The 16,064-nt window shown below is 33.4% G+C and overlaps 1 protein-coding gene across 2 annotated transcripts in view; it reads right to left on the bottom strand.

Annotated features, from left to right (window-relative positions):
- VIRMA (vir like m6A methyltransferase associated) overlaps positions 1-16,064 on the bottom strand; it is a 54,993-nt gene that overhangs the window by 2,965 nt on the left and 35,964 nt on the right. Inside the window, exons 12-21 of one of the 2 annotated variants that reach the window (XM_090283559.1) lie at positions 15,388-15,481; positions 14,722-15,266; positions 13,948-14,183; positions 13,002-13,254; positions 10,601-10,818; positions 5,533-5,665; positions 3,687-3,839; positions 3,085-3,245; positions 2,043-2,139; positions 331-497 (exon numbers count right to left, since the gene is read on the bottom strand). In XM_090283559.1, the coding sequence (XP_090139685.1) occupies positions 331-497; positions 2,043-2,139; positions 3,085-3,245; positions 3,687-3,839; positions 5,533-5,665; positions 10,601-10,818; positions 13,002-13,254; positions 13,948-14,183; positions 14,722-15,266; positions 15,388-15,481 (2,057 nt within the window). The remainder of the gene's footprint in view (positions 1-330; positions 498-2,042; positions 2,140-3,084; positions 3,246-3,686; positions 3,840-5,532; positions 5,666-10,600; positions 10,819-13,001; positions 13,255-13,947; positions 14,184-14,721; positions 15,267-15,387; positions 15,482-16,064) is intronic. The other variant, XM_090283560.1, reaches the window with a different exon arrangement.

The raw sequence follows: 16,064 nt of genomic DNA, 5'->3' as shown, positions 1-16,064 counted from the left end.
ATTGTAGTAGACTGGAAATGACCAATTATAGAGTATACCTGTATTTTCCACTGAAATACAACAAAACTAGCTAAGAATGGTATTCATATTTTATTGATATGACTAACAATTATTCATAAAATAATCCAGTTCACTCTTGTCCAAACCTTCTAAACTCATAAACCAGAATAATAAATAAATGTACTGGGTATGTCTTGACCAAGCAATATTCATGATTCAAGTATTATGTCTATTTCCTTTATCCTGTAATAGTCCTGTGTCTGTCCTAAGTACATTAAAATAAATAAGCCTACATGACCATAATCAAGATCTTCAGTAGAATAAATTTACCTTGAAGTAATAAAGGTCTCATGCTTGTGCTTCCCAAGTTTGAATCCTTTAGTGGTCTTGGTTCTCCCTGGAGACGATGGTTCTGACAAAAACGAGCGTTCTAATTCTGAGTGCAAGTCAAAGTCACTACAGCATTTTTCAGAGAGCTCAATTAAGTCGACTTTAACCTGCAGTCATAGAAATTAAATTAAATGAAAAATACACTTTAAATTTACCAATTAATGTAACATTTGACAACAGAAATTCTTATTTCCTATAAATTATATGGCTCAAGTAAATTATAGGCCTGCCTTGTTCCCTCATCTTTTCAAAAAGCAACATCATTGATAGTGAAAAAAAAAAATCTTAGGAATTCAGTTGTGGGCTTGAGAGATGGGGAAGTTGGCATTCCTCCTCAAAGAAGTGTTATTAAACTAAGAGACATGCAAGTCCAGGAAGCAGAGTCCCAAACAAGTTGGACCCAAAGAGGACCACAAGACACATCATAATTAAAATGCCAAAGCCTAAAGATAAAAAGAGAATCTTAAAAGCAGTAAGAGAAAAGCAGAGTTCTCATAAGACTATCTGCTGGTTTCTCAAAAGAAACTTTGCAGGCAAGAAGGGACTGGCAAGAAGTATTCAAAGTGATGAAAAGCAAGGACCTACAACCAAGATTACTCTATCCAGCAAAGCTATCATTTAGAATGGAAGGGCAGATGAAGTGCTTCCCAGACAAGATAAAGCTAAAGGAGTTCATCATCACTAAATCCTTATATGAAATGTTAAAGAAACTTATTTAAGAAAAAGAAGATTAAAACTATGAACAGTAAAATGACAAACTCACAACTATCAACAACTGAATCTACAAAACAAATCAAAAATAAGCAACAACTAGAACAGGAGCAGAATCATAGATACAGAGACCACATGAAGCTTATCAGCAGGAAGGAAGAAGGGGGAGAATGGGGTTAAAGTACAGGGATTAAGAAGCATAATTGGTAGGTACAAAATAGACGAAGGGATGTTAAGAATAGTAAAGGAAATGGAGAAGTCAAAGACCTTATATGCAGGACCCATGAACATGAACTAAGAGGAGAGGATTGCTGGAGGGAAGGAGGGTACCAGGTGGAAAGGGACAAGGGAAAAAAATTGGGACAACTGTCATAGCATCATCAATAAAATATACTTTAAAACTTTTAAGAAAAAACAAAACAATACATGGTACCATAAGATGTGGCTAAAATCATCCTCCCTAATATACCTTTAAGAAGCATGAAACAGATGACATTAAATTTTGTCTTAGTGTAAATACACTCTTCCCTTACTCAACAGTGTTTAAGGATGTCAATTCCCATTAGTAGTACTACTGCATTATTCTAACAAATACATTCTTTACATTTCCCCAATTAAGAGCAAATACCACAACACCATTCCTCTCCTTAAACACACACACAGAAATAATTGTAATTTTGTGTACTTATGCAAATATGTGATTTCCCCCTAAAATGTCTCGTTCTCATATATACAGACCTAGACTAACCAGAAAGAAGCACAAGTGGCATAAAAACTGAATCCTAGAGACCATTAAATGGATGATTGATATAAAAATTATGCAATACTGGTCCCCAAATGAACTTAACAGCTATATAATATAAAACCTATTTTGCTAACAACACACAAAGAAACAGAAAAAGCAACAACTTTTTTCAAAATATTTAGTAATGAAATTATACCAAATCCAGATCTGTATCAATCTCTTCAGCCTGAAATGGAGTAAACCACATAGATTTCAACTGATCATCCATGACATCAGCTAGTACATATGCAGTCCTGGAACAGGAAAAGTATTTGGTAAAAAGCTGAATTCCAAATCAAATTTTTAGCTGATCTACATAAAATCTGTGGAAGGTACAATTAAAATTATTACCCTGTAAAAGTATTAGTAAAATTAGCACCTGAAAACACTCCTCCAAAAAGTTATTTAAGAATTAAGTATCCTTGCCCTAGCCAGGAGGCTCAGTTGGTTGAAGCATCATCCCCAACACAGAAAGGTGGTGGGTTCGATTCCCGGTCAGGGCACATGCCTGGGTTGCTGGCGGGTTCCATCCCCAGTGAGAGCTTTCATGAGAGGAAACCAATCTATAGTTCTCTTTCACATTGATGTTTCTCTCCCTCTCTCTCTTATTTACTTTCTAAAAATCAATAAACGTATCCTCAGGTAAGTATTAAAAATACAAAAATAAATAAAAAATTAGGGATCCTTAAAAACCAGTAACTTAGAAACTAATCCTGTTATGACAAATTTGACCTTTCATTAAAATGTCACAAGAGAACTGGTCTTACTTCCAAAACGCCAAGTTTATTAAACAGTACCAAATTGTATAGAAACTGCCTATGTTTAATTTTTCTAAATCTAGAGAATAATTGCATTACAATGACTAATCATTATGCCCTAAAAGTATAGTGCTCCAAAGATCAAGAGGCACATGTCAGGGATCGGTAAACTACGACTCCCATTCTGCTGGCCTGTTTTCTTTGTACAATCTGCAAGCTAGAAATGGTTTGGATATTTTAAGTTTTTTTAAATCAAAAGAAAAAAAAAGTTATAGAACAATATGCCACAGAGATTTAATATGGCCTACAAAGCCTATAATTTTTACTATCTGGCTGGTTGCACAAAAATAGTAAGCTGGCCCTCTCTACATCTCAGCTATTAAATACACAATATCTACTCAACCACAAAACGTTGTTGAGGTAGGGTTTTTTATTTCTTACCTATTGTTAAACAGATTTTGGAGAGATTCTGGAGCTGAAAGAACTGGTTCTACATCCTGGTCACCAAGAGGTAAAGGATCACCTGAGGACTCCAGCATCTGCTTAAGTACAACTACATTGTCCAACAATGAATCCAGGTTGTCATCATCTTTTGAATGTTCCTAAATACATACAAAAACAGAGTAAGAAGATGCAGATAAAACTAGAACATTTATGCCCCAAATCTATGAACTCTTTAGTAGAAAAGTTTGTATTATATCATTACTTAGAAATTTGGAGCACCATCAGGGAATTACCAACTTAACATATTAAAATAAAACAAATACCAAAAACACTTGTCATTTTACTTCTAAAGAATGGTGGCATGGGACACCTGCATTCAACAATAAATAATGCAAAAAGTATTGCCTTCATTTACTCCTTAAGATTCATAACAGTATGAAAGACTTTACTCCAAATTATTAACTCAAAAAGTTACTTCAAACGTTATAAATACCCAACTGAGAGTTGTTTTTAAAAAGGTCACTAAAAAAACTTATGCTAGTTAAATGGTAGAAAAATAAGTCTTGGGAGAATGCACTGTTTTTATTTTTCTTTTTTACCAAAACAAGTTTCTCTAGTTCAAGGAACAAATTTTCTGGACTTTCTTCTTTGCTTTGTAGAAGCTGTTTTAACTCTGCAGCATTAATACTCATCGTCCGTGATGGATGAGCTCCCTCTACTTCCATGAGACCACTATCATCTCCACAACATCCCTGTAAATGTCACAATCAAATTAAATTTGAGAACAATGAAATTTGCAAAGATGCTCCCAAACTTATTCAGATATTTAAGCCATTTACTATAATCTTTCCCTCAAACTTTTGATTTTACATCAGTATAAATGGCTAGTTTCAAGAAGGATTTGGTCAGCTCAAAGCTGAAATAAATTTTCTTTGAGTTAAGATTCACAAAAAAAAAAAAAAAAAAAGTACACACATGCACTCGACTTACTGGCACCAAGATTTCTCAACAAAAATATCCAATGGCAAATACACTAGTACATGCAGGACACATAACATATTGAGTAATTCTCAAGTTAATAAAACGCCTGCTACAACAAAGAACTGATGGAACTGAATTTATTTTTTTGGAGAGAAGGCAAACAGCTAAAGAAACAGTAACTATCATATTTAAGACTATATTCTGTCACACAGAAAAGTATTTTCTGCTTTTAAAAGTATGCCACAGTAGAAAATGAATTTTGGAGTGATAATAACTCAATACTAGAAAAGTTATCCACAAAACAAATCTTGGATCATGACAATAAATCCATCCATATTGTCAAATATGAAAGAATATTTAAGTAGTTTCAAATCTTTAGACCACAGTTCTGTTTTAAATGGCTCAAAATTAATATGGTTTCTTAGGAAACTCTACCCACCAATCCAGATGCAGGACTTAGCGTTTTTAAAGAGGCATTAACAATTAAAATTTTGTTTGGAGCACCTATCATTTGTCCAGTAAGTGGACACATTTCAATGGAAATTAAATGAAAATTATTTTTTTATAAAGTTTATTTTTTTAAATAAGATTTTATTCATTTATTTTTAGAGAGGGGAAGGGAGAGAGAGAAACATCAGTATGTGGTTGCCTCTCACATGCCTCTAACTGCGGACCTGGTCAGGGATTTGCCCTGACTGGGAATCGAACTGGTGACCCTTTGGTTCACAAGGTGGTGTTCAATCCACTGAGCCACACCAGCCAGGGCTGATAATTATTTTTGGATGTTAACTGTAATTTAAAAAAAAAATTTTTTTAAATAAAAACAAATAATTATTTTTAACAGATTCCCACTCAAACTGATACTGTTCCTTCCTTTCAGAAAACACTAGATTGAGGAAGAAAGAGGGCATACAGTTTTAATAAGAAATTCAATAAACCATTATGTCTATAAGAGTCTTATTTGCTCTGTTTGGAGGTTGGGAATGAAAGGTAGGTTGATGATGGTCTGGCTTATGTTTTATTTTTTAACATTTTAAAGGTAAATGAGTTAAAAATATTCAGAGTACATTTGGACAAAATTGGGTTAGACAGCAATAAAGCAAATTTCTGTTTATCCAGGACCTTTTAGAGTTTGTAATATTCTAATGTGCATAGTTAGGTTCCAACAGGGGAGGCATTTCCAAACTTATTAATGACTTCTGGAATTATGTCCACAATATATAGCATAATTCTGGAAAATACTAATGAGAGAAACTCTTAATAAGATTTCAGAGTTCAATAAACTCTGATTTAACAGTGGGGGGAGGACAGAGATAAAAACACGATTCTAAGTTCCAAGTTATAAAAAACATTATTCCAAGATATTTTTGAACCCAAGTAAAATTTTTTATTATGACAAAAAGTTTGTAACTTTAAGAAATATAATACATATAATACATATAATATACATGTATATATACTTACCATTGTGTCAGAGTTAAGAATTTGTCTCATAAATTCCAAAAATGAGGATGCAAGTTCACCCGTGTCCTTACTAAAAGTGCTGACCACTCGTTTCAGTAAACTATGCAGTGCATTACTATTTTTCCTTAAAGAACTATAATTAAGAAAAAAGAAAGGAAAAGTCTTAAACCCTGAGCATATAAGTCTAGTATGAGAAATCAACTATCTCAGTTCAGATAGGATAATATTTAGCCCACCATTTTAAAAACTGTAAAAAGTACTTTGGTGTGTCTGTGTATACAAACCATGTAATAAAGCACTATCTATAATTGACATCTCCTTTTAAAGATAAGCTTAAAAGAAAAACCCTCCCTCTAAATAATAAATGTATAAAATTTAACTGTGTCAGAAGCCTGACCAAAAAGCCCAACTTATATAACTACAAGGACTGACTATACGACACCATAATCTGACATAAGAAAATCAAAGATATAGAGCAGAGGTCAACAAATTTTTTATATAAAGAATCTGATGGTAAATAGTTTAGGTTTTGCAGGCTATACACAATTAGCTTGTTTTTCTCTATACAATTTCAGTCACAACTATTCAACTGCTGGTGTAGTAAAAAAAGTAGCCATAAACAATACATAAATGCTGGCTGCATTCCAATAAAACTTTAAAAAAAAATGCTGGCAAGTTGGATTTGGCCCATGGCGCATTGTGTGCCAGCCCGTTATAGAGATTTCAAGCATGACAATCATATGACACATACCTAAAATCATGACAATATAAGTCCTACTAAAATTATCTGATGCATTTACAGTTCTTAGTTGAACAAAAGAGAACCTCATGGTAAAGCACTGTATTCTAATATTCAATTATATCCCTTAATTGTAATATAATTAGCCAATAAAAATAAGTATATTAACGTTAAATATGCAGTGCTTGTATTTGAAAAATGTGGTTAGAGTCTAACAAGCCATCATACAAGACTTCGATAAAGCAAAACAAAAGAGAGAAAAGTAGGACTTCTCTTCTTGAGAACTTTATATAAAGTAATGAAACAGACAAGTCACAACGAACAGAAATAAGATTAAATACAAAGATAATATGATTAATGAAAAAAGGATGGGTTCAAAATTGGACTATACCAATTACAAGCCTCTACCTATAACCTTAAACAAATGAACCTAATTTCCATGGTCTAACAAAAAACTGTGGTCCACTACACACCTCTTAGATATCATACAAAAAAAAAAAAAAGCAATACTAAATTCTGGTATTTTGTTGCTCAACTCATAAAGAAGCTCTCTAATAAAAGAATAGAACACTGGAATATTGGGGTCATGAACTGCTCTATATAGAACTGTGGTGATAAACACAGGGCTCTATACATTTTCCAAATCTATGCATATGTACAAAATCTACAAATATTTGTGCATAATTGTATACATAAAACATGAATGAGATTACAAGGAAAGGGGGGAAGCTGGCCCACTTTCTGACACTGGATTGGAATTAAAGTTATCAGTATAGACTCATTTAAAATATATATACACACACACACACACACAACAGATGCAGAAATAAATATAGATGTGTATGTACACATAAGTTAGGACACATATATGCATTTCCTAGGTCAATCCAATAAGAAAAACCAAAATCACTGACACAAGTTGAGCAACAAGATAATAATATTAGATTACACAGGAGAAAAATTAATGTTCATGAATTTATACTGATATAGTTTAATAAGTAAATAATGGAAAAGTGATTATTTTTCCTTACAGGAGGATAATAATTGAAAAAGGAATGAGAGAAATAGGAAATCACCATTAGAACACCAGAGTGGTAATTGCCACATGCCTAGATTCACTGATGGATACCAAAATTGGTGGGCAAAGTTTTAGGTAGAAATAGGATGCTTGCATAGTCTCAAAAGTATATTTTCTAAAATATTTAGTGATTAAAAATAGAAAGTCCATAATTTTGAAGAATCCTGGCAGATACCTTGGTCAAGAGATCAAGGTTAGTGTCATCAATTGTACATCATGTATTTCCTGACAAATGCACTGAAAAAGTACATCACCTCTCTGGTTTCCTCCTCAATAAAACATAACCTCAATCTAATCATTAGAAAACATCGGACAAAATTAAATTGAGGGTTATTTTACAAAATAACCAACAAATATTCTCTAAAAATGTTAAAGCTGTGAAAAATGAGAATAGAGAAGACAAAGGATATATTACACCTAAAAGCAATGTAAGGATCCTGTGTTGGATCCTGGAATAGGAAAAGATTAATGAAAATACTGGTAAAATCTAAATAAGTTCTGTATTTCAGTTAAAAATATTAGGCCAAGGTGAGTTTCTTAGTTTTGATAAATATTCAATGGTTACATAAGACATGACATATAGGTAAGCTGGATGAATGTTATATCTGAACTATATACTGTCATTTATGCAATTCTTGTGAAAATGTAAAATTACCTCAAAAAAATTTTTATGTGGGACCTGCCTCAGAGTTGGTGTGAGGATTTTTTGTAAAAATATATAGTGACCTGTTTATCTTAAAAAAAAAAAAAAAGGCCAGATAAAAGCCAGATCATGCTATACTTCTGTTCAAAACTTTTCAAACTTATAACCCTAAAGGCCCTTGATAATCTTCCTCCCTCTCTACCCTCCCGTTACTTCACTGACCCTGTGCCCTGTCACTTTTCTCCTTGCTCACTCACTCAAAAGGCAGTCACTGTGACCTCACAGCTGTTTCTCAGACACGTTAGGCATGCTATCTTAATTGTTCTCTGTCAGGATATTAACATGTTTTACTCCCCACCTCCTTAGGTCTTGGTCTTTCTTTAAGGTTCACTTCTCAGCGAGGACTTCCCTAAATCACCTCTCCTTATTTTAAATGGCAACTTGCACTTTCATTCTGACACTCACTATCCCACTGTTCTACTTTATGTTTTTCTATAACATACTATGTATGTATATTACTTATATGTTTATTGTCTGTTTATCTCTAGTAAAATGAAAGCACCAAGAAAGCAAGGAATTTTTTAATAAAATCCTAGCATCTAGAACAGTATCTGGCCCAGAGAATGCATTCAATAGATACTCATAGACCAAGTGATCTAGTATTCATTTTTATTCCTTCATAGCGCCTACCATATATCAGGTTTCTAGGTGATGGGGAGGTTATAGTCCAGACACAGTCCCTGTCCTCGGCTATGTTATATTCTAGTGAGAGACAAACAAACAATAAATCTATATAACATCAAACAGTATAAATACAGTGAAAAATATTAAAAGAAATAAGAAATGGGGATGCAATGGATAGCCTATTTTAAACAGGTATTTAGACAGGGAATATATTTATACAGATACCTGATCAAAGTGAGAAAGTAAATACTAGGAGGATCTAGGGGAAAGACATTTTAGTGGGAAAAAAATCTGCAGAGAAAAATAAGCCTGACAAAGAGCAAAACAAAGGATAAAAATGTTATAAGACAAAGAAATGAGCAAGGACCAAACTACGTACAGCCTTAAAGATCATTGTAGAGGGTAGATTTTATTTGTAGTGCAACTGGAAGCCATCAGAAGAATTGTGCAAAACAATGACATATATCTGTTTTAAGTTTAAAAAGATCAGCCTGAGTGCTGAGAAAATTGATTTCAGGGGGATGATAGCAGAAGCCAGAAAGGACTAGAGGCTACTTCAATGGGTCATACAAGAAATGACAGTGAACTGGAGAAGGGTGAACGTGAAAAAGTGATTGGATTTAGGATGTATATTGGAAGTACAATCCACTAGGCTTACTGATGGACTGGATATAAAGAGTGAGTGAAAGAGTAGAATCAAGAATCTTGAAGTTTTGTTAGTACACTTGGGTGGATGGTGATAAAACTTATCGGCATGAGCAAGACAGAAACATGTTTGAAGCAAGCACTTTGAGAGCTCTGCTTTAGATCTGTCCAGTGTGAGAAGCTCACTAGATAGCCAAGTGCAGATGTCAAACAGACAAATGGGTTACTTGGAGCTTAGCACAAAGACTAGAGCGAAAGGGAGAACAGAGAACAAGTTAAGATAACTTAGGAAAAAATTACAGATTTATAAAAGGACCAGAAACATGAATCAAGCAAAGCCAAAACATTACATATAATACTACGGCAGAGGTATGCAAAGGGTATTTGTGAGAGCACCTAATCCAGCCAGTAACAGACGGATCAAAAAAACCTTTTTGACTTTCTTGGAAGTGCAGTGTGTAAGGTGAGTTTTAAGGGATAAAGAGTAAATATTCAGGCAACAGGAAAAAGGACATTCAAGAAGTAAAATTTAAAGATTTTGATGAGAGACTGGGAAATGGTGAGAGTAAGAAAAAAACCTGGATGTTCTAAAGATGCCACCAACTAACAAAGAAAATGACATTATCAGGCTTACCAGGACAAAGAGGTGGAGATGGTAGGAGCCAGCATCAAACACAGTACTGGCACTTAACTTTTCAACCAATGTTAAAAGAATTAATGAGAAGCACATATATATTTCCTCCTCTCTATCTCATAACTCTATATACTTCTACCAATTCCCAAGAAAATCTATATAATAGCCAGCACGAAGAAAAAATGAAGGCGTGGACAGAGCAGAAATTATATTTGAGAGACTAAGCAGCATGAGGTTTATATTCAGTATCATTTCAAATTAATTTCTTCTTAGCCATTCGTCTAGAAAATAAGAAATACAGAATCAACCTTTTTAGTTTTAGGATTCATAACATCACACTATCATCACCTTTGAAGGACTAGGGTGAATATATCAACAAAACAAATACCTTAAAACATGAATTAACATCCCTGAAACAATAAGATTTCCTTAAATACTCTAAGATGCCCAAATTAATTTGTCTATTCAATTTATATTTTTAATCCTGAAGATTTTATTATAAGCACATCCCATTGCTAATAGATCTTTTCCATAAATATAAAATTTCTCCTCATACCTTCAACCTTCTACAATATTAATTAATATTGGGGGGAGGTAAAAGAGAAAAAATTAAATCTGAGTATATTGAATAAGATAAAACATTACCCTTTTAAATGAAACAATCCATAATCATGCTCTGCAAGAAACATCATTGTTCTGACACAGGTCAGTAAACAGCTGTAACTGCTCTCAGAATTAGCTAACGTAGCCAGTAGGCAGTCACAGATTGAGGTCATCAATTCTTTGTTTGGTAGAGAATTGGAGAGCTGCTCTAGTTCAGAAGTAGAACCTTCAGAAGAGTTTGGCAAAATAAGTGCAATATCCTGTGAGAAAGAAGGGGAATAGGAAAAAATAATTTTAAAAAGTGATATCACCATCACTTAGCATTTTTATATCAGAAATACACAGTATTTAATACTTAGTAATTATCTCATGAAAATACTGTTACGGGCCCATTCTAAACATATATTCGAACACATTAAGAACAAAGGAGTCATATTACCCTCCTATAAAACTTAATACAAGGATACAGACCTAATGAAATCAAAACTAAATATTTTACTTTATAATATTTTTAGTTTAAAAGAACATCTCTTTAAATTTTTTTCCTTCTGGCTGGTGGTGTGGCTCAGTGGACTGAGTTTCAGCCTGTGAACCAAAAGGTCACGGGTTCGAATACCAGTTAGGGCACATGCCTGGGTTGCAGGCCAGGTCCCCAGCTGGGGGTGTGAGAGTGGCAACCAGTCAATGTATCTCTTGCACACTGAAGTTTCTCTCCCTCCCTTCCCCTCTCTCTAGAAATAAATGAATAAAATCTTTAAAAAAAAATTTTTTTTTTCTTTCTGTATTGCCTGAGTGTAGTTTGTTTTCTCAACTGGTTGACTAAAGTACTTCTGGTACTAAAATATTTTAGATCACTATATTATTCATTCATTTGAATATTTTAAAATATATTTTAAAAACCATTCAGAGAAATAAATTTAATAAATATATCCATATTTGATTTTAAAACATCACAAAAAGGGATGGATGGAGCAAATAAACATTTGAACACAATCTTCCAACTAAATATCTTCCTCTTGTTTAAAATTCAAGTTTTTCAACATTAAGCAAGGTTAGCTAATAATAACTAAAAATTCCCATTACTCTTCTTATAGAAGTGGACTTTACAGGAACATTTTTAGGTATGTTTCATTGCCTTTAATAACTTCGACAAACTGCAAACCAGTATTCAACTTAGGTTAAAACTACAAAACAAAGCTAGAATCAGAAGGAAAATAAAACAATTGAAGCCATGAATGTCTATGTGCTCAAAGCAGCGAGGATGCTATAGTGTTTTTCAGCATAGTCATAAAAGCTAATGTGGATGATATAACACCAGTCAAATGGATATTCTGACATCTAAGAACTTGAAATATCCTTTCCATCAGTTCGAAACCTATTTTCCATCAGGCCCCCTTTTTGTGAAAGCAAGTCATTACAAAAATTGCTCCTCCTCGACTTGAGTGTTTAGATGTAAACACACTGAATTTTTATTAGCTAGAAAAAAGATAATCTTCCAATAAAGGAGCCTATTAAAAATATTCTGCCTGAAAAAAAAAATCACACCTGATGATAAGAGAGCAGAAGCATTTTGACAAGCTAGGATATCACTAGGTATAGAACTCTCCAAAGATCCCAATCACAACGGGCTTCCAAAGTTAAAACAATTCTTATTAAATCATGGACTAGAAGTCAGTAACATAAACAGCAGGGAGAAATACTACTACTTTTAGATAGCATCTATAAGCACAGTAGTCTGAAAAATACTGAAACTGTAGTAGCCTGTGATGCCTTCAAAAATTGTCCTAATGGAATATTTCTCAGTCATAAAAAATAAAACCTTGATGGTATTTGCAACAACATAGATGGACCTAAAGGGTATAATGCTAAGTGAAATAAGTCAGAGAAAGACAAATACCATATTACACTTATATGTGGAATCAAAAAAAATAAAGGAACAAACAAAACAGAAACAAACTCATAGATACAGAGAACATTTTGATGGTTGCTGGATGGGAGGTGGAGTTTGGGTGATGGATGAAAAAGGGGAAGGAATTAAGATGTACAAATTGCCAGTTATAATAATAGTCACGGGATATAAAGTATAGCACAGAGTACATAGCCAATTTCAGGGTGATCACTTTCTAAGTTTTATAAATGTCTAATCACTGTGCTGTACTCCTGAAACTAATAATACTGTGGCACATAAAGCAACTATCCAAGGATGCAATTTCACAAAGAAAAGGAAAGAGTTCTTCAAAGAAACTCTTAAGTACAAACCCAAAAGAAGCTTTGAAGTACTAAACCATTTTATTATTGGTTCCTAGTCAAATTCATCTCCCTCAACAACAGAAGTAATAAAATAGGTGAGATATCCTTATTTACAGTTAAAGAGTTACATCAACAGCTTTTAGACACACACACACACACACGCACACAGAATTTATGAAGTAACTGTAAATACCTGATCACAGAGAGACTGCAAAATGGATGTGATATATTCAACACACTGTTGGCGAATAACGGTGTCTCCAGGAGACCGCACCAGAGCTAACAGATCCTGAAATATCTCTGCATATTTTTCATCACCTTTAATAGTTCCATTAATTAGATGCAAAATAGCTAATTTACAAGCTTTGTGTGAAGCCAGAGCATCAAGAAGAGCAAGCAACCTGGTGGTTTGGCTAGTATACTGTTTTTCTTTATCTTCTGAAGTGCTGAAATAAAATCAATACATTTAGAAATCAAATTTCTTGATTTTAAGGTATTACTTAACTAATATTTATTTTCAACACATATCAACTCAGACCAATCTTGTATAAAACATTTCATTTCTTGAGTATGACAACTTCTCTGGAATTTCACAATTACTATAAAATTTTCTAAATTTAGGTTTTCAATAATATATTTTCTCAAATTAATATACTTTATGGTTCACCTTTTAAATGCACAAAATCAAGACCTTCAAAGTAATTTGCACTTGAAGTAATGAAATAAAATTTTCTAATTAAAAATAATCAATACTAATATACATATAGGTGTATGTATATGCATATACAAATGTGTATGTGTATATTTGTATGTATATATCTTATCTGAGCTTTCTAAACCCTGGTTTACAAATTCTAAGTGAAAAAATTGTATCTGTGTCAAGAATAACTTTAAAAAAAATTTTTTTTATGCAGAATGAAAATAACTGCCCTGGCCGAGTGGCTCAGTTGGTTGGAATGTTGTCCCATACACCAAAAGGTTGTGCGTTCGATCTCAGGTCAGGGCACATACTTATGTTGCGGGTTCAATCCCATCAGGGTGCATACAAGAGGCAACCAATTAATGTTTCTCTCTCTTCCTCTCTCTCTAAAATCAATAAACATATCCTCGGGTGAGGATTAAAAAAAGAAAGAAAATACCTTTGCAAGTCTTCTACAATCAAATCCAACACAGTTCTCATAATCAGAAGTGCAGTTGGTGAGGCAAGGTCACATAATTGAACACAAATACGCCGTAACATATGTTGAATGGGCTGGCAGGTTGTGCCAGAGAAAGAGCGAACTATTTCTTGGAGCAACTTTGCGTGAACATGAAGGTGCATGCTCCACAATTTTCGGGTGTTGAGTGCCACTGATATATCATGTGGCTCAATAACCTGTTAAAAAAGTATAATGTATGTGTTCGTAGATTTTTAAATATTTATTTATAGTCACAAAAACTGTTCAGGAATAACTGTTATGAAAAGAACATCTTTACTACATGCTGAAAACATTTAAGATGCTTAAAACATCATTATACAATTAAACATTTGCTTAAGTTCAATGCATCTAAAAAATATCGTTCTCAGGTTAGCAGTCAGTAGAGCAGAGTCCATTGGTGAAACAACCTAGTTAATGACAAATTCTACACACGATAAAGGAGAAAAAAAGAATTTAAAAATAACAAAAGTACAAGTATACATAACAGCATAATAAAATTCACATTAACAAAAATTTATTTAAAATATACCCCCATATTTCCTTAATGACCAATTTGCATCAACTTTACCTCACCCTCAGCCAGTCATTTAATGTCTTTTTTAGGGGAAGGGGATGAGGATTGGTTTGTTTGTTTGTTTGTTTTATAAAATCACTGGCTTTTAAAAAAGTGTTATGGCAGTCATTTATAAGATTCATGTTATATGGAAGTGATACCTGAGTTGTTTGCATGGGCAATGGTAGAGGCAGCAGCTCTGAAAGGAGTATGAGTCCAGAAAAAAATCCTTCAGGAACCTTCAAGATTGAAGAAAGAACTTCTTTTAACATTAAAGACCAAGTATTATTGGCCAGAGTCTCTTCTGAGATTGTGAGTTTTTCATTAACTCCTTGTGTAAAAGTCAGCAAGATATCAATGATATCATTCTGAATTTTCTGTTCATCACTATCCAAACGACCTGAGAGGGGGATAGAGCACAGGAGCATGTGTAAAGTCACAAGTGCTGAAGGAACACGCATATCCTTAAACTCAAAGGAGCCACCTCTCAGGAGTTCCGTTAACATAGTTTTAAGAAGAGTGAGTGTGCAGCGAGCCATTGAAATAGTAGTAACTCTGTGAAGTGTAGTCCCCATGTTGACATGGAGCCTCCAAGGCTGAGTCAAAATATTGTTCAATTTTTGCAGAACCCGAATAAAGGTGTCCATTCCTTCAGCAGAAAAAAGCTGAATAACAGCAAGATTCCATTTGAGGTCTTTCTGTTGACCTTTATACAAGAGGAAAAGAAAACCAAATTACTTGTATGTTAATAGTCAGTCGGATTTTTGAATATTTGATAAATTATATCCATACTAGGCTAAAAAATGATAGTACAGTAGCCACATTACCTTCAACAGGGGGTGGTGGGCATGCCACATTACAGAGAACACGCAAGGCAGTGGTAAGGCCAACTCCTTCTGGAGTCATCAAGTTATCAATATTCTTTAAAAATAAAAATAAACAAAAAATTTAATTTCTTGGTACCTATCAGATCAAGAGAAATTCCAAAGAAGGCATTACTTAAAAATGAGCGTCAAGTTAAGTACTTACATCATTTAAAATTTTTGAACTAAATTTAAAAGGCTAATAAAGTTTATAAAGATTATTTGATCTTTGGCATATGTTGTACCATATGATATTATGTAAATAAAATGAATAATTGCAAAGTACAAGAATATTAAAAAGTACTAAGGTAACATACAGAAATGTATGATACTCTATACTAAAAATTTTAAATAGCTTCTTTTTATATATTCTTTCTATACATACTCTCTCCCAACAATGAACCAATGACTCTGATTTTACAAAGCCCTATAGGTAATAAACCTCTTTCAAAACTGAAGCAGCAACATGAAATGTTTTAGAACTATATAACACACATTTTTTTAATAATGCAGATACCAGAGTCTAGTTATGATGGTCAGTTGGGGCATGGTCAGAGGGAAAAAAGTGTAGTTCCCTATGTCCTTAGCACTTGCCCATACTATGTTTTCTAGCAACAAATAGTTATGCTTAAATTTCTTTT

The sequence above is a fragment of the Furipterus horrens genome, unplaced genomic scaffold, assembly GCF_987537825.1.
Source record: "Furipterus horrens unplaced genomic scaffold, mFurHor1.1.pri manual_scaffold_7, whole genome shotgun sequence".
Lineage (NCBI taxonomy): Eukaryota > Metazoa > Chordata > Mammalia > Chiroptera > Furipteridae > Furipterus > Furipterus horrens.
The sequence above is the reverse complement of the archived record's forward strand: the minus strand, read 5'-3'. Positions and strand labels throughout refer to the sequence as shown.